The sequence below is a fragment of the Podarcis tiliguerta genome (assembly GCF_965153285.1).
Source record: "Podarcis tiliguerta genome assembly, chromosome: 16".
Lineage (NCBI taxonomy): Eukaryota > Metazoa > Chordata > Lepidosauria > Squamata > Lacertidae > Podarcis > Podarcis tiliguerta.
The window spans coordinates 36,825,099-36,847,514 of NC_139549.1; the positions used below are offsets into that span (position 1 = coordinate 36,825,099).

The 22,416-nt window shown below is 47.3% G+C and overlaps 1 protein-coding gene across 2 annotated transcripts in view; it reads right to left on the bottom strand.

Annotated features, from left to right (window-relative positions):
- Positions 1 to 18,524: 18,524 nt before the first annotated feature.
- The window catches only part of GLT1D1 (glycosyltransferase 1 domain containing 1), a 54,935-nt gene continuing 51,043 nt past the window's right edge, over positions 18,525 to 22,416 (bottom strand). For both annotated transcript variants that reach the window (XM_083418352.1, XM_083418353.1), the window contains one exon: positions 18,525 to 19,902. In XM_083418352.1, the coding sequence (XP_083274478.1) occupies positions 19,756 to 19,902 (147 nt within the window). In that variant the 3' untranslated portion in view covers positions 18,525 to 19,755. The remainder of the gene's footprint in view (positions 19,903 to 22,416) is intronic.

The window sequence follows — 22,416 nt, forward strand, 5'->3', positions numbered from 1 at the left end:
CATGCACTGGTAAAGGTAAAGGGACCCCTGACCATTAGGTCCAGTCACGGACGACTCTGGGGTTGTGGCGCTCATCTTGCTTTACTGGCCTAGGGAGCCAACATACAGCTTCCGGGTCATGTGGCCAGCATGACTAAGCCACTTCTGACAAACCAGAGCAGCACACGGAAACGGCGTTTACCTTCCCGCTGGAGGGGTACCTATTTATCTACTTGCACTTTGACGTGCTTTTGAACTGCTAAGTTGGCAGGAGCAGGGACCAAGCAATGGGAGCTCACACCATCGTTGGGATTCGAACCGCTGACCTTCTGATCGGCAAGCCCTAGGCTCTGTGGTTTAACCCACAGCGCCACCCACGTCCCTCACATGCAGTGGTGGGTGGGGCTAAATGCAAAAGTCGGCAGAGCAATGATTGCAAAGTCTGACCTTTCCACCTCTTTGTCCTCCAGTCCAGGAGAGATTTTGTTCAGGTATGTTTCTGGCATGGAAAGATCTTGTTCTGTTTTGGCTCGGAAGGGGAAATCTGTCTTCAAAACAAAACAGCCAAGCTGTTGGGCTGTTTTGCAAGGTTCCCCCATTAGACTCCCTCCCTAAATTGTTGTTTTTCTGTGTGTGTGTGTGTGTGCGCGCGCGCGTGTCTGTTTGTGCATCCACAAACTTTGCAGAAGCTCCTGCAAGTCTGCTGCCCTTGCCTCGTGTGTGTTTGTGTGTGTATCATGGCTACTTAAGCACCCGTACATGAACGTCAGAATTAGAGAGCAAGGTAAAATTGAGCAAAATCCACATCATTCCTCTTGCTCTAAATCATTTATTTTGCGAGTTATCGATTCTGTGTTTGGCAGACAGTGGGAGGGGAAAGGATCTATACGAGGCGGAAAGTCTCACTCACTGCCGACCTTATTCTATTCCCTCATTGGCTTCTGAGATTTCAGCAGGCGTTTCACACAATTCATGAACTTTTTTGGGCATCTTGGCACATGACATGCATAGCTCTACATCTGGTCTTCCTTTCCCCCTCTATTTTGTGTTGTTGCGCTAGGTGGCAGAGCGGCGTCGCAGCTGTCACTGTGCAGGTCGGCCTGTCTCTGGAGGGGGGAGCAGAGAGTGGACAGAGCTCTCAGGAGGGGGAGGGAAGGCGGAAGGGTGAAATAACAGCCATTCAGGGCCCGGCTGTGATGCAAATGTATGTTCTCAAACCGCATCAGAGCACAAGTCCATGGGGTCGCAACTCCTGCCAGGCTATTTCTAGCTGTTAATCACACTTCCGCGGTCAGAGAGCGGTGTTCAGACAGGGTCAAGAGAGGACTGCCATTAGCAGTTTGTTTACTGTCTGTGGAGCCTGCAGGACAGCAATGCATGCCTAGGCCCCTGTGAGAAGACTGGAAACTTAAAAAATAAATAAATACGGATACTTGGGGCAACAGATCACCGTAGCAGAACCCAGGGATAGTCTGAAGGCAGATGTCAGAGCTCTGCTGCACAAGTCACACTGTAACTGTAGTTCAGCCTTAGATTATAAATTGGGTCCTCCCTTAAAGAGGGCACATGTTGTGGTGAGACCTGGCAACCAAACCCTGTGTTGTGGGTGGGTTCGATTGACCAGCCACAACACCCGATTGGTGGGTCCCTTGATTTAATCAGGCCAATGGGACGCAGGCTAAACGGATCAAGGGACCTATATATACCTATGCACGTGACACAGAGCTCCCCCTTTTGGTGTGTGCATCGGAACACCCACCCACCTCTCCCTATATTTAGGGCTGTGCGCTTGACCTTGCTATGCCGCCATGTGTCGTTTGTCTTTGGGACAGGGGCACAGCAGGAATTTTCCCCACTTGGCTGATTGGCTGGTGCCGTTTGGGTTTCGCCTGCCGTGTGGCAAATCGTCACAACTTGTAAGGTTGCGGATAGGCTCTGGTTCAGGTGATAGGGATGGGAGAATTCTCTCGCCATCCCTATGTGACAGGTATTCCATTAAAGGAATCCAGGGACTCCATGGTTTGGTCAACCCCTGTGAGGGGGTTGTGCCAGGGCCTGAGTCCAGGGGGGCATTTGGGTGGCGGAGATAGCCTGCTCCCGGCTTTCCGCTTATCCAGGTGTTCACCCTAGGCTGACCTATGCTGGTGCCCTGGGTCAGCGCTACCTGCAACAGTACAGGGAGCTAGTCGAACCAGAGCCTATGCAACCACTCACTTGCTGTAATCAATAAAGCTGTGGCCTAAATTCTGCCAAAAACCAAGCCAAAATTTGAGTCTTGTCTGCATTTATTTAGAGGGGAGGTTTAAAGGTCTGAACACACAAATAATATTAGTCCTTACCTTTCTAGGTGCTCGGCAACTCATGCCACACATCACAATGTCTTAAATCTCTAGGTGCTTGACGTCAGACACAGAAGAGTGGCTCCAGCATTGGACCTCCAAGAAGACCACGTCTCCAAGAAATGTTTGCTGGAAATGTTGGCTTCAGCAACCGGCAAACCTTTTGACATGCTTTGCGGTATTGCTATATGACCCAGATTGCACCGTTGTTCCAAACGACCCACCACGTGCAGGGCTGGCACCAGGGGTGCCAACTTGAATAAAATATGGTGTGTGGGGGGGGAGCACATGCACACATTTGGATGACAATGCCCATCAACTTTGGGGAGGCCTGGCAGCAGCTGGCAACAATGGCAATGGGGTAGACTTACTGAGTGAGGGCTCCCACTGGGGGTGTCTTGACCAAGGGCCCCCCAAAAGTTGGATAGATTCATAATGGCATATTTAGGTGTTAAGCAGTTTATCTACCTTTGAAGACTCAATTAACCTTTTTTTGTGTTATCCAGAGTAGAAAGAAAGGTTTTTTTAAAAAAAAAACCACCACAGAAAAGCAAACCCCATCATTTTTTGATCTGAGGCGTGCCGAGGCAACAAAATGATGCATTTTGAATAATTCTATACATGTTTTCCGGCTGGAACGTGCTCATCCGCAACCTTAAATTCCTTATGGTTTCAGAGAAGCGATTTGCTGAAGAGGCTTCACTTTCTGAGATTTCCACTCTAATGCCATGTGCTGTGTTGTTGCTATTGTCAAAGGTCAGGCTTTCGTTGAGGCTTCGGCTGGGGGGTTGGGTCTGAACTGTTTAGCATCCATGCCTGGAGAAGGCAGGTGCTCCCTCCCTCCCTCCTGCAAACTAGCAGCATTTACCCTAAAACATAGAAATTGCCACCCTCCAGAAGTTGCGGCACTCCAGCTCCCATTGGCTCCATCCAGCATGGCTTGCAGCCAGGGATGATGGGAGGTGGTTCATGACACCATGCCCTCCGAAATTTCTCTGATGAAAATAGGGACATCCTAGACAGTATCTTAAAAAGCAGAGATATCACCTTGCCGACAAAGCTCCGTATAGTTAAAGCCATGGTTTTCCCAGTAGTGATGTATGGAAGTGAGAGCTGGACCATAATGAAGGCGGATCACCGAAGGATTGATGCTTTTGAATTATGGTGCTGGAGGAGACTCTTGAGAGTCCCATGGACTGCAAGGAGATCAAATCTCTCCATTCTGAAGGAAATCAGCCCTTAGTGCTCAATGGAAGGACAGATCCTGAAGCTGAGGCTCCAATACTTTGGCCACCTCATGGGAAGAGAAGACTCACTGGAAAAGACCCTGATGTTGGGAAAGATGGAGGGCGTAAGGAGAAGGGGACGACAGAGGACGAGATGGTTGGATAGTGTTCTCGAAGCTACAAACATGAGTTTGACCAAACTGCGAGAGGCAGTGGAAGACAGGAGTGCCTGGCGTGCTCTGGTCCATGGGGTCACGAAGAGTAGGACACGACTGAACGACTAAACACGGGGACAAACAGAAGAAGACGCCTTCACCCCGGTATGGCTCCCCTTTATCACATACACAGCCCAACAGGACAATGACAATAATCCACCAACAGCATACAAATCAATATGGCTAACCTGATCCAAAACACCCACCCACCTCACTCACACACAAAAACAAAGATCACCACAGCCAATCACAAGCAAACAATCACACCCTAGGCCAACCCCAACCTCTCTCACCAACAAAGGAACACAAGTGAACAACACAAGCAACGCTGACACCAAACTCTACATACATTAAACATAATAGAAACACCGACCCCACCCCCATCCATCTTCCCTCTCTCCACCCCCCTTTCTTTTTTCTTCTCCCCCTAATGCCTCAACAAATGAAATGGATTTGTAAAAATATTACATGGGAAAAACAACAATGAGGCATTACACTTACTTCTGTAAAACAAGAAAATCCTTAATAAAATATCAAGATGGGGGGGGGGAGCATAATAAAAAGTTTTAAAACTTCCCTATGCATGCCTTCAGATGTCTTCTAAAGGTTGTATAGTTACTTATCTCCTTGGCTTGGGGAAAGCAAGGACACTTGGAGGGTCTGCCAGCGCCACTCACTTGATAAAGATGTATCTCATGGCGATTGAGCTGAAGCAATTCCAACGAAGGAGCGGTAACAAAGTGGCGTCTCCTCCCCTCCGCCCCACAATTTATTCGGCTGGAAAAATGCAAAGCCGAGAGAAACCCAAATCGACAGATTTCTCCCATCCCTACTTGAAAACTGGTGTGTGTAAAAGTGTGCAGGGAAACCAATGCTTTGCAAATCAGATTTTGCAGGCAGGACTGAGCCTTTGGGGATCCTCATGGTTTAATTTATTTGAGGAATTGTGCTGTATGTTGTGCATGCTCCAACCCCCAGCCTATCCTGTGGCTCTGATCTGTGGAACTCTGTGCCCCACAGATGCAGCCCCAAATCAGTTTGGTGGGCAGAGCTGAAGGCTTTTTAATCCCTTAAAAATCATTTTTACAAGGTCATGGGAATGCACAGCAACATGCAGGATCAGATACCCCTACTCAACAGTTGCCCTCCTGTGCACACATTCTAGCTTGGCAACATCCTTCCTAAATTGTGATGCCCAGGATTCCAGGTGTGGTCTGACCAAGGCAGAATAGAGTGGTACTATTACTTCCCGTTGATCTGGACGCTAGACTTCTGTTGATGTAGCCAAGAATAGCATTAGCTTTTTTTGCTGCTGACTCAGGTGGAATTTATACACATATAAAAAAAGCTGTGAAAATGTTTTTTTAAAAAAAGGTTTTCAAAAATACTTTGAATTTATCATAGCTCACTATCGCCATCTAGTGTCACATTGGTATATTGCACTTTACAACACATTTAAATGTTTTATTTGCAGCTGTATAGTCCTCATTCAGAAACATCTGAGAGGGCCACAGATGAGCCATCCCTTCCTTAAATGCCTTCCTTTGGAGACTCATGAAAGATTGAAGGGTGGAACAGCATCCTCTGCAAGATGAAAACCTCTCTTAAAGAAGTGTTTCTGGTATCTCAGGGTTTATACTTGATCTATTTGGATTCATTTATGGTAAGCCCCTGCTTTGCACAGTTCAATCCCCAGCATCTGCAGGTAGGACTGGGAATTGTTCCTTGTCTGAAACCTTGCAGAGCTCCGGTGAGATGGCCTGCGAATCGGATTCAGATGCTGAACCTGAGGAATCCCAGCCTGCACAGGATTCCCGCCTCCAGAACCAGCTGAGCCGGGGCTGGGGCATGAGCCTGTGCTGGATCCTCAAGTACAGGCACCAGCTGAGTCTGCTCTGGCTCCTGAGGTGATGGAGGACCCATTGCCTGCAGGTGCTCCACTCTCAGCCCCGTCAGGGGAAGCTGAGGTTGCCTCTGGGTCCGGTAACCCTCCAGCCTCTCCTGAGCTACAGAGGCTCAGGACAGAGAGGCGGAGGGAACTAAGTTCCCGCAGGAGGAGTGCTCGCCTCCAGGCCAGGAGGGGCGAGTCACCTGAGGATTGGGGCTGCCCTGTGTCTCGGGGCAGATAAAAGCCAGCCAGCCCCAGGCCCAAGTTGCAGGAGCAACATCGGTGGTTGTCAGTTCCAGCCTGATCCTTGACCTGCTTCCCTGCCGGAGCTCCTGACCTCACCTGATGCCCTGCCCTGCACCCAGCTTCAACTTCTACCGACTGCCTCCATATTGCACCATCGACCTCGGACTGGACTCGGACCTCACCTCTCGGTTATCCCACGGGACCAGCACATCCTGCTGAAGGAATTGGTTTCCCAAATCGAAAACCTGACTGTGCAGTCAGTCTGAAACAGGCCCCAAACCCCCATTTTCCTTCTCCAAGGGTGTATTAGCTTGAGCTCTTGAGCAAATGTATAACAGGAACCCAGCTGTATAAACAAAGCTCTCTCCTTTATCAGTCCGTGACGCCTAATGAATGGCCTTGTCAGTTCCAAAGTGGAACAGGGATGGCACATCTGGGTCTTATCTTACATCCTGACCACACTGACGCACAGACCTTGTCAGCCCCCCGGGAACGGCGCCAGGAGTGCTCTTAGAGTTGGTGACCTTCTTACCCGAAGATAAGGAATACAGGAACAGGAACATCCTTTTATGGTCAAAAGTACAGGAGCAGGAACATCTGTTTATGGTCATGGATGCCAACTTGCGTGTATAAGCTGACGTGGCTGGATTCCTGGGGAAGGGGGGAGAGGGTGCCTGGAGAATATATATACTGTATGCAATTTCTCTTGCTTTTGTGCTTGCTGTGAACCGATTCACGCAGTGCCTTCTGCTATCCAGAGAGCAGAATAAACTCTTTCTCTGAACCAAACCTCGGTGTCATTTGACTTCCTTCCTCCCGTTCAGGACCAACACTCACCCAACCAATCGGTAAAGTCTAATAAGGCTACACTGCCAGTCAGTGTTGACAATACTGAGCTAGATGGGCCCATGGTCTGACTCAGATTAAGGCAGCTTTTTATGTTCTTAAATACTTACAAGCTTTCCTCCCTGCATTGTCCAAGGGTGGGTCCCAAGAATAGAATCCCATAGTTTCACTGTGCGCTGCGTGAAGAAGTAATTTATTTCATCTGCCTTAAATCTTCTGCTTCGTCAGATGCCCATGAGTTCCAGTGTTAGGAGAGGGTGGGAAAAAACCCCTCTCTCCACTTTCTCCATGCGAGGAATAATTTTATAAACTTCTATCGTGTCACCTTTTGCTTGCCTTTTCTGTAAACTAAAAAGAACAGGACAGGACAACATAAATTCAGAAGAAGTGGGTCTCACAATAAAATGAAATGGAATAGACGGCTGAAGCAATAGGACTTACTGAACATTTTAAAAAGAGAAAATGAGAAAAAAGAGAGACCCTCCCCCCCAATTTGGCTGGAGAGCTATTGCACACATCTCCCCCACCCATTTGATGGGATTCCCAAATTTGCTACCTGAACGTAGCAAACCCTTTCCGTTTTTCTCTCTTCCCCTCCCATGTCCCCTCACCCCACCCAAGTGAAAAGCATCCAGGCCAAATGGATCTGATTTGCATGTGTCAAACGAAGCAAAATGTTCTCAAGCTGTACAGAGCTCTTGACGTATCTGATTGGGATAATTACAACGCCATAGGGGACTTTTGGCCTTGCTAAAAATAGTCAGGAGGAGGGGAGCTAGTGGACTGGCAAGCAACCTGGAACAATGTTTTTGCAGCAAACGGAATATGTTTTAAGCATGGCAGAGGCAGGGGAAAGCGGACTCCCACGTTAGGCTCATTTCCTAATCAAAATTTATGGAATATACTTCTTTTTTTAAGAAATGAATCAAAATGCACCAGGATGTGTGTAGAATGCCTTCGTACAGGGAAGGGATGCTGCCTCTTGTCAAAGCCTACGTTGTGATGCTGCAGAAATACAGAATACAGTGGTACCTCTGGTTAGGTACTTAATTCGTTCCGGAGGTCCGTTCTTAACCTGAAACTGTTCTTAACCTGAGACACCACTTTAGATAATGGGGCTTCCAACTGCTGCCGTGCCGCCACCACATGACTTCTGTTCTCATCCTCAAGCAAAGTTCTTAACCCAAGGTACTATTCTGTGTTAGTGGAGTCTGTAACCTGAAGCGTATGTAACCTGAAGCATATGTAACCCGAGGTACCACTGTACAGTGCTACCTCGGGTTACAAATGCCTCAGGTTACAAACGCTTCAAGTTACAAACTACGCTAACCTGGAAGCGTTACCTCAAGTTGAGAACTTTGACCCAGGATGAGAACCTAAATTGTGTGCTGGCAGTGCAGCGGCAGCAAGGGGCCCCATTAGCAAAAGCATACCTCTAGTTAAGAACAGTTTCAGGTTATGAATGGACCTCCGGAATGAATTAAGTTTGTAACTAGAGGTACCACTGTAAAGTGGTGCTTCGGGGTACAAACACTTCAGGCTACAAACTCTGCTAACCCGGAAGTAGTACCTTAGGTTAAAAACTTTGCCCCAGGATAAGAACGGAAATCGTGAGGCAGCAGCGCGTTGGCAGTGGGAAGCCCCATTAGCTAAAGTTGTACCTCAGGTTAAGAACAGTTTCAGGTTAAGAACGGACCTCCAGAACGAATTAAGTTCATAATTAGAGGTACCACTGTATGACATTATAACCAGAGTTTTCAAGAAGCCTCTCCGTTTTCATCTAGGAAAGCAAGTTTCTAGACCTCATGACTAGAAAGAAATGTTTCAACAACTCCTGCTTAAATTTCACAGACCAGAGAGGTGGGTCATGATGCTCTGAGACAGTATGCCACTTGTCTCATAAGAAAAGTATTTCTGGATCAGGCCGGTGGAGCAGGCAGCCCAGAATCCTGTTGTCATAGTGGCCAACCAGGCACCTATGGGAAGCCCACAACAGGATTCCCTGTTCCCTGTGCAGCTTTCGCCTTCATGCCCAGCTTGAGGGCTTTTTGGAGACATCTGACTGGTCACTGAGAAGAAAAGGCTGCTGGTCTGTATGGACCTTTAGCCTGGCCAAGACCGATGTTCTTAAGGCTTTCTAGTGTTTGGGCACGTGGACAGACACACCTTTGATCACAACTCAGCGGTGCAGATTTTGAGAAATGCTGCCAAGCTGCTCTATTTCAGCAACCGCTCCAATTGCACCACTTATTCAGTCTGCAGGGATCAGGTGCCTGGGCACATGAGACTTCTAAGCCCCCTGCCCATTTGCTACCCCATCAGCAAGGCTAGGTTTGCGCTTGCCTTCTTGCTGACCCCGCCACAAAAACTTTTCATTATTAGCTTTTGAAGTCATACGAGGCCAGCGACGTCTCCCCCCGCCCCCTTTGGTTGTGGCTGCTGATGAAATGTGATGGAATCAGACTAATGAAAGAGGTGACCTCTATCAAGCGAGGTTAGAATTATTGCTGGACTTGTGTTGAAGAATATGTGTGCTGATGTACCCACACACAAATGAAAATAGGCAAGAGTCGGTGTTTGTGTGTGTGTGTGTGTGTGTGTGTGTGGGCGTGTGTGTGTGTGTGTGAGAGAGAGAGAGAGAGAGAGAGAAAGAGAGACCATATAAAAGGGAAAGGTTTGGTGTCAGAAAGAGTACATGGTTGGCATCCGTCAGTTTCAAAAGACAATGGAGTGTGCCTCCAGAGGTGAAGTCAAACTGCTGCGTTAGCAGCACTGAAATGACCTGCTTAGGGCGCAAGCCTGGGCAGTGTGGATGGAGGTCCTGGGCAGCCCAGACAACTATACTCCCCCATTCAGCCTCGCCAATATGGTCCAAAGGAAAACAGAACAATATGTTTGGCACCAACTTGGCTGCAGGAGTTGCTACAGGGCACCATCCAACCATCTCAGGGACTCCATTCTGGATTCGTGTAGGGTTTACTCCTTAGCCCAGGGGTCAGCAAACTTTTTCAGCAGGGGGCCGGTCTACCGTCCCTCATACCATGTGGGGGGCCGGACTATATTTTGGAAAAAAAAAAATGAACGAATTCCTATGCCCCACAAATAACCCAGAGATGCGTTTTAAATAAAAGCACACATTCTACTCATGTAAAAACACACTGATTGTGTGGCGAGTTCCCGCCCCCCCCCCCAGTGGAAATAAAAACACATGACACAATTATTAAGGTTAACTTTATAAGGCCACAACTTTATTGGTTACAGGTGATGAGCGGTATTGGCTTAGGCATTGGTCCTAACCAACTACCGTATTTTTTGCTCTATTGGACACACCAGACCATAGGACGCACCAGACCATAGGAGGGGGAGAACAGGAAAAAAATTTTTTCTTCTTGTTCTCCCCCTCTAAGTCAAGGTGTGTTCTGTGCGTTCAAGGTGCGTTCACCCAAAGCCTCCGGAGCCCAGCGGGAGTTCCCGCTGGGCTCTGGAGGCTTTGGGTTCCTTTCGACCTGCTCTTTGGGACTGGCGGGGGGGGGGAGTGCTGCTTTCCCCCACCCCCAGCCCCAAAGACCAGGTCGGGGAACAGTGGGAAGGTGGCGCTCTGCCTCCCCGCTGTCCCCCCAGCTTGTGGTCGGGATGCAGGCTGCTATCCGCAAGCCTTGGGAGCCCGGCAGGAACTCCTGCCGAGCTCCCAAGGCTTGTGGATAGCTTCCTGAAGCCTGGAGAGAGAGAGGGGTTGGTGCGCACTGACCCCTCTCGCTCTCCGGGCTTCAGCGAAAGCAAGCATTTGCTCCATAGGACGCACACATATTTCCCCTTCATTTTTGGAGGGGGAAAGGTGCGTCCTATAGAGCGAAAAATACAGTATATCCAGCTTTAGCCCATCTGCCTGAAGTCTGGGAAGGGTTAACCACCATTGGGTGAGTCTTGCTGATGCACATCAACCAGGAACTCCCCCGGGGTCACCGATAGGGGGAGTGACTTAGGCCCTCTCCTCCCTAGGCTTCGGACAGGGCCACGCCCCCCAGAATCCTTTACCGGACTGCCCTTCAATATGTGGGGCAGGTGATGGCGCTACCTCCCCTCTTCCATCTACAGAGCAATACCAATGCCTAACCTCCAATACCCAGAAAGCTGTGACGATTTGCTACGAGGTAGGCGAAAACCAAGTGGCTGGTGCCAGTTAGCCAAGTGGAAAAATTCCTACCAGGCCCCTCAATGGTGACCAACCAAGGTCCATAGCAAGATCAAGGAACGGAAACCTTATAGGGCGCGAGAGTGGGTAAAGCAGGAACAGCTGGCAGGCGGGGAAAGAGGGAGGTCCCCAGCTGCATCCTGCCTTAAATAGGGCAGGCCACACCCCCAGAGCCAGCTGATTGGCCGGCCAGGTTGTGATGCAGCTGGGAATCCCCCCACCCCCAATCGCGCGAGGCTGGGCTTCAGCCGACACACATGTGGTGGGGCCGTGAAGCCCGCAACCCCACCCCCTCTGCAGGGCGGAAGTGGCTTTCCCGGACCATCCACGGGCTGGATTGAGAAGGTGATTGGGCCGCATCCAGCCCCCGGGCCTTAGGTTGCCTACCCCTGCCTTAGCCTTTTCTTCTACCAAATATATCTTGCAAGGAAGCAGAGTTTTAGGACCTGAGTTTTCCTTCTCTTCGATGGGCTAGCTTCCCAGGTGGACAAGCCCCACCTGCCCCTTAGAAAGAATACATAATCCTAATCATTTAGACTAAAATCCAGTGACACCGAGGGTGGGGAAGCTTTTTCAGACTGAGAGCCGCATTCCTTGCCAGTGGGGTTGTGTACTTACCCAGGGCTCAGTTTCCTTGGAAGGAAGGTCAGCGGAGACTACAGTGCCTTTTAAGACATATGAATTTATTTAGAAATATATTTTGGGATGCGGGTGGCGCTGTGGGTTAAACCACAGAGCCTAGAACTTGCTGATCAGAAGGTTGGTGGTTTGAATCCCTGCGATGGGGTGAGCTCCCATTGCTCGGTCCCAGCTCCTGCCAACCTAGCAGTTCGAAAGCACATCAAAGTGCAAGTAGATAAATAGGTACCACTCTGGCGGGAAGGTAAACGGCATTTCTGTGCGCTGCTCTGGTTCGCCAGAAGCGGCTTAGTCCTGCTGGCCACATGACCCGGAAACTGTACGCCGGCTCCTTCGGCAAAATAAGTTAGATGAGCGCCGCAACCTCAGAGTCGGTTACGACTGGACCTAATGGTCAGGGGTCCCTTTACCTTTATATACAACTTGAGAACAGGATGGAGGGGCTCACAGCATTAATGCCCCAATCTATCACAGCTTTGGCTCAAGCACACAGAGAGGCATGCATCTGTCCCTGCTGGGTCTCCCAACATCTCCCCTCCAGCCTCCAGCTCACTCACAAAGCAACGTTCTAGGCCAGCTCCTCTTTTTGCCCTTTTGGTCATTCCTCTCTTAGATGCAGCTACTGCAAAGCCTTGGAAGTGCTCATTGGAACAAGATTGTTTCAGGAAGTGTGAATTATGTAGGTTCACACTCAAATGCAAACCAAGCCAAATTTCTCTCCCCTGCCAACACAATGTCTTTCAGACATTGCTGGATTTGAACTTCGATCAGTTCTGGCCAACATGTCTTGGGGTGAGGGGTGATAGAAGCTGCTGGCCAATAATAGCTGGATGACCACACAGGTTCCCCGCTGCTGACATCAGGAGCAGTGGTGGAGAGCAGACGGGAGTGTGGCTGGCGGGGGGGGGGGCGGCTGGTGTGCGTCCCAGGGGGCATGGCATGTGTCCCGGGGGCAAGGCATGCGTCCCAAGGCGTGGCGCACCGCCCATGGGGGCATGGTGCACGTCCTGGGGGTGTGATGCGCTGCCTGCAGGGGTGTGGTGCCTAGTGTGGGCAGGGGGGCAGATGCGTGGGTAGGGGGGCAGCCCCACCGGGATCGAGCTGTGGGGGGCAGTGCACCCCTCCTACCCCCCCTCTTCCTGGGGGCACCACAGTTCAAGAAGGACACTGACAAACTGGAACGTGTCCAGAGGAGGGCAACCAAAATGGTCGAAGGCCTGGAAACGATGCCTTATGAGGAACAGCTAAGGGAGCTGGGCATGTTTAGCCTGGAGAAGAGGAGGTTAAGGGGTGATACGATAGCCATGTTCAAATATATAAAAGGATGTCACATAGAGGAGGCAGAAAGGTTGTTTTCTGCTGCTCCAGAGAAGCGGACACGGAGCAATGGATCCAAACTACAAGAAAGAAGATTCCACCTAAACATTAGGAAGAACTTCCTGACAGTAAGAGCTGTCCGACAGTGGAATTTGCTGCCAAGGAGTGTGGTGGAGTCTCCTTCTTTGGAGGTCTTTAAGCAGAGGCTTGACAACCATATGTCAGGAGTGCTCTGATGGTGTTTCCTGCTTGGCAGGGGGTTGGACTCGATGGCCCTTTTGGTCTCTTCCAACTCTATGATTCTATGATTCTATGATTACTCCACCCGTGATCAGGAGCGCCTGCTCCCAGAGTTCTGCACTGATGGGAAAAGCTCTATTGCTGAACCTAGCCACCATTTTGATTTCCCAGAATGCCTCTGGTGGGAGGTCACTTTGGGGCATTGTGGGAAATGGAAACCTTCAGAGCTGGGCCAAGGCCTTCCTGCCCTCCCCTGCAAAAAACAAAGCTCATGGGGGTTTGCAGGGCAGGCATATGGAGCAGACCCTACGGCAATGCTGGAGGGTGCCAAGTGCTGGCTCTGAGCCCCCATCCCACCACAAAGAAATGCCCGCAATCCTCCTTGAATCTCACCTCCTCCCTGCCATAAATTAAGCTGCAATTTAAACTCCTCACAATTAGCATCCTCCTTTTACATCACCTTCGAACCCAGAGTGCTTGTCAATTGATCCAGGGTGCCAGATACCTGCCAGAGCCTGACTTGTTAGATACTGACTTTTGTGTGTGCGCGCGCGACTGTCTGGATGGCTTGGTGGATTAAGCACCACTCCTCAGGGATGCCACTTCCAATCCAAAATTGACTGGAGTGATTTAAAGTCTTAATGGATGGCTCAGCGATCCCAAATTAACAATGAGCTGCCACAAGAAGAAAAAAAAAGGTAGTTACTGCCCAGTCTTAAGGAGACAAGCTCTTTTTTCTTGTTATTAAGCTTCTGCAATTGTCAGTAGTTAGAAACAGAAGACGATAATCAACTCCGTAAATCAGTGGCTTTCAAACTCCCTGTCCCCAGGGAACCTTTCCAACATTGGTATTGTTCATTCAAGAGGCCCTGAGTGTTGCAGGGAATTATGGGTAGGGCTCGCTGTCTGTTCCCACTTGTGAGAGGCAATCTCTACGCACTCTGCTAGCCTCGTAATTAAGTCTGGCTTCTGCTTAGCTTTCCTGGGAAATTATTATTATTATTATTTATTTCACTTATGAATTGCTTCCTGTGAAGCGTCTTGGAGCAATTTATGGTGCAATGAAAACAGATACAGAACAACTACATAGATCAAAGCAGTTAAAACAACTTTATCTCTAAAAATAATTTCAAAACAAAACAAAACAAAATCTGCACAATTACATGTAAAACAATGAAAAGCAACAATTACACACACACACACACACACACAAATATAAAATCAATTTCAATAGAGATATGAATTGGGAGAACAAAAGCCTTCCTTGGCCTGGCTTTTGAGATTTTCATTTCCCACGATGCCCCAGAGTGATTAGTGGCATTCTGGGAAATTCAGAAGGTGCCCTGGTCCAAGAACCTGGTGTGACATGGAGCCAATGGACGCAGGCCAGCAATCAGGGCAAGGAACCAGCAACCGGTTGCAGGCACCATCGTGCATTGGTTGCGGAAAGTCTTACTGAAAGAATCATGTCTTCAACGAGCATCTAAAATAGAACGAATATCACAATTGGAGAGAGATCTGTTGGAATGTAATGTCAAAGTGCTAAAATGCATTAGATATCATTGGAATGGGAGACAAAGGATGAGCAAGTAAAATCTTCAATGACACATTGGGCATTAGATATTGGTTATATTACAGATATAACCACGACCGTGGAATATGGATATAAAATTTACACCATGCTATGGTTTAAGAGAAAATTATATGAAAATCTTATATAGATGGTATCTAACACCAAGTAAATTGGGGGAAAATGTATAAATCAAGTAAGTGTTGGAAATGCAAAAACAAAGGTTTTTTTATCATATGTGGTGGTCTTATAGTAAGGCTAGAGCTTACTGGGAAATGATATATATTGAATTGAAAAAGATGTTTAAAATAACATTTGTAAAAAACTTTCCTTTTGGGAATTATAGGGACAGAACTACCCAAACTGTATAGAAATTTATTCATGTATGCGACTACAGCGGCAAGAATGTTATTTGCCCAAAAATGGAAAGAAGAAGCCCTGACAAAAGAAGAATGGATACAAAAACGTATGGAATATGCAGAAATGGTGAAACCTACCAGAAAAATAAGAAATCAAGGTAATAAACAATTTATAAAAGAATTGAAATAGTTTATTGAATATTTACAAACAAACTGCAAACAGATAAGGGCATTGGCTGGACTATTGTAATAACCTACAGTTTCATAAAAGCAAATATTTAAAGTAGATGAATAAAAGAATAAATTTAGAATATGCAGGAAATGTAAAAAAAAAAAAAAGGAACAACAGAAAGAGGAGGAAGTCGAATTTTGAAATGTTAGAATGATTGTAAAACTATTTGTCAGGGAACTGCCATCGGAGCCAGAGGGAGAGGGAGGGCTCCAGAGGGATTCCGGAGAGCGTCCCGGGAGGGAGAGAAGCAGCACATCTTCTGGGGAAGGAAATCAGCGTAGCACCAGTGGAGAAGGGGGGCAGATGGGGGAATCGACGAGGTGGCTCCAAGACTCCTCGCCGGGGACCAGCGGGGAGAGCATGGGTCCTCCGATGCCCACACCCTCCCTGCGCAGAAGGCTTCTGCGCAGGGAGAGTAGGCGGAGACTAGGCGTCAAAGAACTTTTATGCTGGAAGAAGTTCAAGAAACGCCCACTGACGGATTCTGCCAGCGATTGAGACAGCCACGGGCGAGTGGCTGTCCAGACAGAAAGGGTTCACTCAGGCAACCCACCCAGGTGTGGCGCCGATTTACGCACGAGCAACCCCTAGAACCATTACACTATTGAAATGCATATACAGTGGTGCCCTGCAAGACGAATGCCTCACAAGACGGAAAACCCGCTAGACGAAAGGGTTTTCCGTTTTTCAATGCGCTTCGCAGGACGAATTTCTCTATGGGCTTGCTTCGCAAGACGAAAATGTCTTGCGATTCTTGCGATTTTTTTTCGCTCCCCACCCCCTTTTTCTAAGGCAGTAAGCTGCTAATAGCCTTTTAGCAGCTAATCTGCTAATCCCTTAAGCCTTTAATAGCCGCTAATAGCCTCTAAACTGCTAATAGCGCTAATCTGCTAATAGGGTTGCTTCGCAAGACGAAAAAACCGCTAGACGAAGAGACTCGCGGAACGGATTCTTTTCGTCTTGCGAGGCACCACTGTAACTGAAAATCATAAATAAAAATAGAGACTGTGCTCTGATTGGGCCAGAATCCTACCAATCTTTTCAGTCAAACAGTGGAGGCTGGTGCATTTGGGAAAATGGGGCCCTGCCCCACCAACACCCGCTGGTTCCTCCCACCATTCCTCAGGGTCCAACCAGTCCATGACAATAGCCTTATTCCCTTGGTTGGAAAACCCTTCCCTGATCCACAGCACTCGTTTTTGCTCCTACCAAGTTTTTAAATTTAAATCAGATTTTTAAAATAAAATTCTTCTGGAGGAAAAACCTTTCTAGAGATAATTTTCAATTTAACTTACATTACAGTCCAAAGGCTATTCATCGGGAAATAAGGATTTGTTTTAAGTTTTTCATGTATGCTAAAACTCAGTCTAAGTTGTTTTTTTAAAAAAATATCGTTTAACCACATCAGTTAACAAACATGGATACATATTGTCAGAGCTGGCTCCAGGTCCCAGCTCACAGAGGACCAACGCTAGCCGGTAGTAATGTACAAAAGTCTTTATTGAAGTACAGTTTCCATTTTCAAGCCGTAGCGCCCCAGCTCTACGTCTAGGGTTTAGACCGGCGAAGCTCCATCTGAATCTCCGTCCCCTGTACACCAGTTTAAGATTCTAGCCTTACTCCACCTCTTCCGTCTCTCCTTTCTCCTCTGGGTCCTGCTACCCCCCGGGGTCCCTTCCTTCCTGGATTCTTCCGACGCAGACGTTGACCCCCCTGACTCCTCCCTCTCTCTTCGGTGGGCTTTGGGACCTGGCTCCCTATCCGGGCTGCCAACTGCGCCGCCCTCCTGTACATTTGAACTTGGCGCGCGCGCCCAGCCTTCAACCTTCCTCTCGACCGTTTCCTCGCTCCCCGATGTAGGCGTGGCCAGTCCTGCCTCCTGTCCTCCTGCTGGCAGCGCGCCGCCTGATCCCGATGCCTGGGACTCCTCCCCCCTACTGCACTCTGGTGTGGACGCTGGTCCTGATTTCCAACTGCTGCTCTCTGAGTCCCCTCTGGCCCCTTCTTCCTGGGGTGTCCCCCTAGGCACCCCCCTTGCCCTGACCATGGGAGCCCCTTTCTGTGAATCTTCCGATTCGCTGGAAAGACTCAGAGACCTCGGACCGCTGTCATCGCTGACATTTCCTTCGGACTCCTCCCCCTCGCTCTCCATTTCCTCCCTTTCCTGTGCCTCTGCTCCTGAACCCCTGACACATATGCTATAATGTTATTGTTTTAGTTAAATAAATAGCTTAAATTGTTACTAAAGGTTATTTTTCTCCTTCCAATAAAGCACAGCAGAAAAGTGGTCCAAATATACACAGTTAACCTATTAAACCTCAAAATAATTTCATAATTATCTGTCTATGTATTTCTAATAGCATAACCAAATCAGTAATTTTTGATGTAACTGTAAAAACTACTCTGAAAATTTATTATTCCAAAAATGAAACCTTCGTCTGGTTGTAAACATGAACATACCAGCAAGAATGAGTCTTTCTGTAAAAAAGAAAAGAAAAAAGTTTTAAATCAAGTCTTACTGACTAGTGATTTAAACCGTGATTTGAATCGACTTGATTTAAATCAAATCCGCCCTACATGATACAATGAAGTCCCTCGATGCCCATGGAAATGCAAGTTTTACAGTAATCACTGTGCACAGTCACGTCCCCCCCCCCCTCGCCAACCACGTTTTACTAATCACAAGGAATAACTCGTTGTGCTTGACTCTCTCTCTCTCTCTCTCATTCCCTAACAGGATGTTCTTAAAGCTTCATAAAACGATAGATATAGATAGATAGATGATAGATAGATAGATAGATGATAGATAGATAGATGATAGCTAGATAGATAGATGATAGATAGATAGATGATAGATAGATAGATAGATGATAGATAGATAGATAGATAGATAGATAGATAGATGATAGATAGATGATAGATAGATAGATAGATAGATAGATGATAGATGGATAGATAGATATAGATAGATGATAGATAGATGATAGATGATAGATAGATGATAGATAGATGATAGATAGATAGATGATAGATAGATAGATAGATAGATAGATAGATAGATAGATGATAGATAGATAGAGATAGAAAGATAGATAGATAGATGATAGATAGATAGATAGAGATAGATGATAGATCTCATAGCCAGATTTTTTGGGGGTTGGGGGTTGGTGGTGATGGCGAAGTGGAGGGAGAAACAAAGGCATTACTTCTACCGCTGAGAAATGAATCACAATTGCTTTCCAGATCTGCAGGCACAAGAGCCCTCCTTTAATTCCCTTTTGCAAATGCAGAGACCTATTACAATGTGCTCAATGGTGCCAACGACTGTGCGATTCAGAGGACAAAAATAATAAAATAAAGCATCCGGAATTTGCACAAAGTACTGCATGCAAATTGCTCGCCACTTCCCTTCTATGGAGCCTGAGCTTCTCGCGGCCAAACACGAAGGAGATTTATGAGGTTCCACAAAAATGCAGTACTGCAATTATTATATATTCTGAGGTAGCAACTAGCTTCCAGGAAATGTGAAGTTGGTGTAAACATCAACTTGAAGAAATAAACTCCAACTCAAGATGTGGACACCAATCAATTTAAATACGACCCCCCCCCCTTTCTGGTGGACATGTCAGAGTGACACCCTTGCCCCAGCCAACATTGTTAGTGGAAGGTCTTGGCAGGAACAAAGTCAAAGCAGCCGTATGTCTTTGCTGTATGGCATCTGTTCAGTTACACCCAAGAGAGACACCCTTTCAAAGTGTTTGTTATGGCCCAGCTTAAGGGCACATAAAAAAACAAAACAGAAACCGTGGATGTGGTGGGGGAAGAGTCATAATTATTGAGACTGCAGAACTGGAGTTTAACTCCTCCCCTGCTGTTATTAGTACTGGGAGGAAAGTTCTGCCCCCCCTTTAAAACAAGTGTTTTTACACACATGCTCTTTCTAATCGATGGATAAACTGATTAAGGGTCAGTAAACATGTAAACTGATTAAGGGTCAGTAAACGAACCATGGCCACTGAAGTCCTATGGAAATTAACAGGACATGAATGAAACAATCGTAATTAACTCGACCTCCTTTCAATGGGACTACTGCCTAACTTGCTTTCTCTGGAACTAAGCCCATAAGTCAAACCGAGAATGATTTCCACGATCCAACGACATTCCTAGTGTGCATGTGTTTGTATCTGAATGTGTTACGCATAGGTATACATGCATATAATTCCAAGAAAACATTTCATATTGATACATCACTGATTATCCGTATCTGTGAATATTGTCAGCTCATGGAAAAAAAACCCTGCAATCATTCTAGTGTCCACTGTATGATACATTTCAACTGGTACCACAGAGAGCAGGTGATACGGGGGGGGGGGGGGAATCAGTAAGGGTCATTAATCACAAAAATCTGATTGGCTTGGCTGGTTTGATCCATCCATGCTGGGTTCCTGTATCTTGACGCAAAATGGGTCACTGAAGCATCAGAACAAGGTTCTGATAGGCTTTCCTTTCGTGTTCCCATGAGTGGTGCTTTGTGACGTACTCCTTTGCCTTCATTACAATCTCTTTGTGAAGAAATGGGTCGCCGATCAGGCTTTTAGACAGCTGGACAAACTCCTGAAAAGGTGAGAAATAGCTGTTGTTATTATCCCACTGCCAATATCCAAAAGGACCCAAAGGAGATTACACTCTATAAACTTGCCACGTCGCAAGGGAACAGGAACAGCGGCCTTACAGATTGTCAGATCATCAAGCGCAGTATTGTCTACATGGACTGGCAAGTGGATTTGAGGCCGTGGCGTTTCCAAACCTACCTGAAGATGCCATAGACCTAACCTGGGACCTCCTGCATGAAAAGCAGGTTTTCTGCCTCTGGTCTATGGAAGAGGGCAGGTTAAGGGGAAGGGCTTTCCGGGGGCTGCCTGCCACGGAACAGAGAGAAAAACGGGGGTTTAATGATGCAACTCCTACTACTTTGAAGCTGGCTCAATTCCAGCCATGTAGAAGCCTGAGCCCAACCTGGCTGCCTTGAGATGTTTTGGGTGACTGCTTCCAACAGCCTGATTGTGCTGGATGGGATTGTGTGAGTTGTGCCTAAAACGTCTGAAGGGCACCAGATTGGGGAAGGTTGGTCCAATGTGTCTATAAACACGCTTCTCTGTCCTCCATCCAAGCTAGGAAGAGGCATTATCACATTTTCTTCTAAGATGCCAACAGTAAAAAAAGAATGGAAGCACAATACGACCCAGCGATTGCAAAATTAACTGAATAGGTTAGATTGAGGGAAGGAGGCAAACGCAGGGCCAATCTGAAAGATTAGGGTCTCCTTTTAAGACATATACGGAGCAGAATTATCACATACAATAGCTTTAACATCTCTTCGCAGGTGAGATGAAAGGTAGCAAATTCAGAAAGAATAGCACTGATGATTAAAATGTATTGGATACTTACAAAGAATGAAATCATAATAGGATGTGTTCTGCAAGAATAACACTTTTCAGAACACGTAATCTTTGCTTCCGTATGCTTTTGTGCAGAAAAAAAATGACACACACATACATGCAAATGAATAAAACAACACATTCCAGGGAGGCAAAAACAGTCAAGAAGGTGCAGTGCAGGCCGGTGAGGGGTGTGGCCTGGGGAAAATCCTGAGGGCCAGACAAAGAACATGGAGGGCCACATATGGCCCAAGGACCTGAGGTTTGCCACCCCTGAAACAGAACTTGCTTTTCAAACTTTGGCAAGTTCTCCTTTCCAGCGAAGGTCAAGGAATGGTCTAAAACCCTTTCAGCGTGGAATCCTTTTTCCTCAAATAAAAAGGCAGGGCTGGTGGTCAGGGAGGATTCTGTTGTGGCTATCAATTGCACAATGGCATCTCTCCACCAGTGTCACCCCCACAATAACCCTAGGGAGGGTGAGGGAGTTCAGGATCTGGCCCACCAGCTGGATCCAGTCTCTCCCCACATTTGGGGCATGCATATATGAAGGAGGTGTGAGACCAGTTGTTTAATGCTCAGGAACATTCCTGTACGGAGGCCACGAAGGACTTGCAGACTCAAGATCTATGGGCAATAAGCAACCTCTGCCTGAGATCAAGCAGTTCTGTCTCTCCAACGCACACCAGGGGTGCGGAGGTGAGTTCCACGTTGATACAAGTACCTTTTTCCCGGAAAAACCAATTGCATTTGTTAACAAAGAGATTCATTTGTGAAGACCGCAGGGAACAATGAACTCTCCAGGGAGAAAAATGTAAGGCACAATCGTTTTATCGGGAGGAGGGTCAGGGGTAAGGGAAGCGCGACTGCCAAAGTCTAATGAAAACAGAGAATCTACCTTCCTCAGACTTGACTTAATAGTATGCATTAATCATAGGCACTCTGAACAAAAATGCATTTTACACTCTGCAGTTTTATTTAATCTGTTGGCATTGGGATTTTTCTTTTCTTTACGGAGCACGTTATTATTGCACTTAGCTGATTTTTGGAGGCCAAAATTTAATTTATAGAATCAACAGGATTAATACTCTCACACACCCCTCCTTTCCAAGCCTAATTAAGACCACCAGTTAATTGGGATATAGGGTGAAGCTTCAAAAGCATAGGTTGCGTGCGAAGGAGACATGCTGGGGACTTAAAATCAAAGTGATAGTTGGGTTTTGCTGCTACCTGGGTGCCAGTTGCCTTTAGAATACTAAACGCTAACCAGATGGGAGCTGTGGAATATCAGAACATAGGAAGCTGCCTTATATACTGGACCTCTTGGACCGTTGTCTTGGTAGTAGACTGGATGAGAGCCAACAGAAGCTCAATCCACATGAGACTGAGGCGCTGTCAGTGAGTGGTTCCCTAGATGGATGGGATGTTGCCCGCTCTTGATGTGGTTGAACTACCTCTGAAGGAGCAGGTACATAGCTTGGGGGTACTTCTGAATCCATGCTTGAGTAGCCTCGGTGGCACAGAGTGTCTTCCTCATGTGCCTCCTCCACAAGAGATCTAGAGGGTGGAAACACAAGAACAGGCCTGTTCTGTGGTGGCTCCCCATTTGTGGAATGCTATGGTTTTCCCAGTAGTGATGTATGGAAGTGAGTGGTGGACCATAAAGAATGGCTGATGGCCGAAGAATTGATGC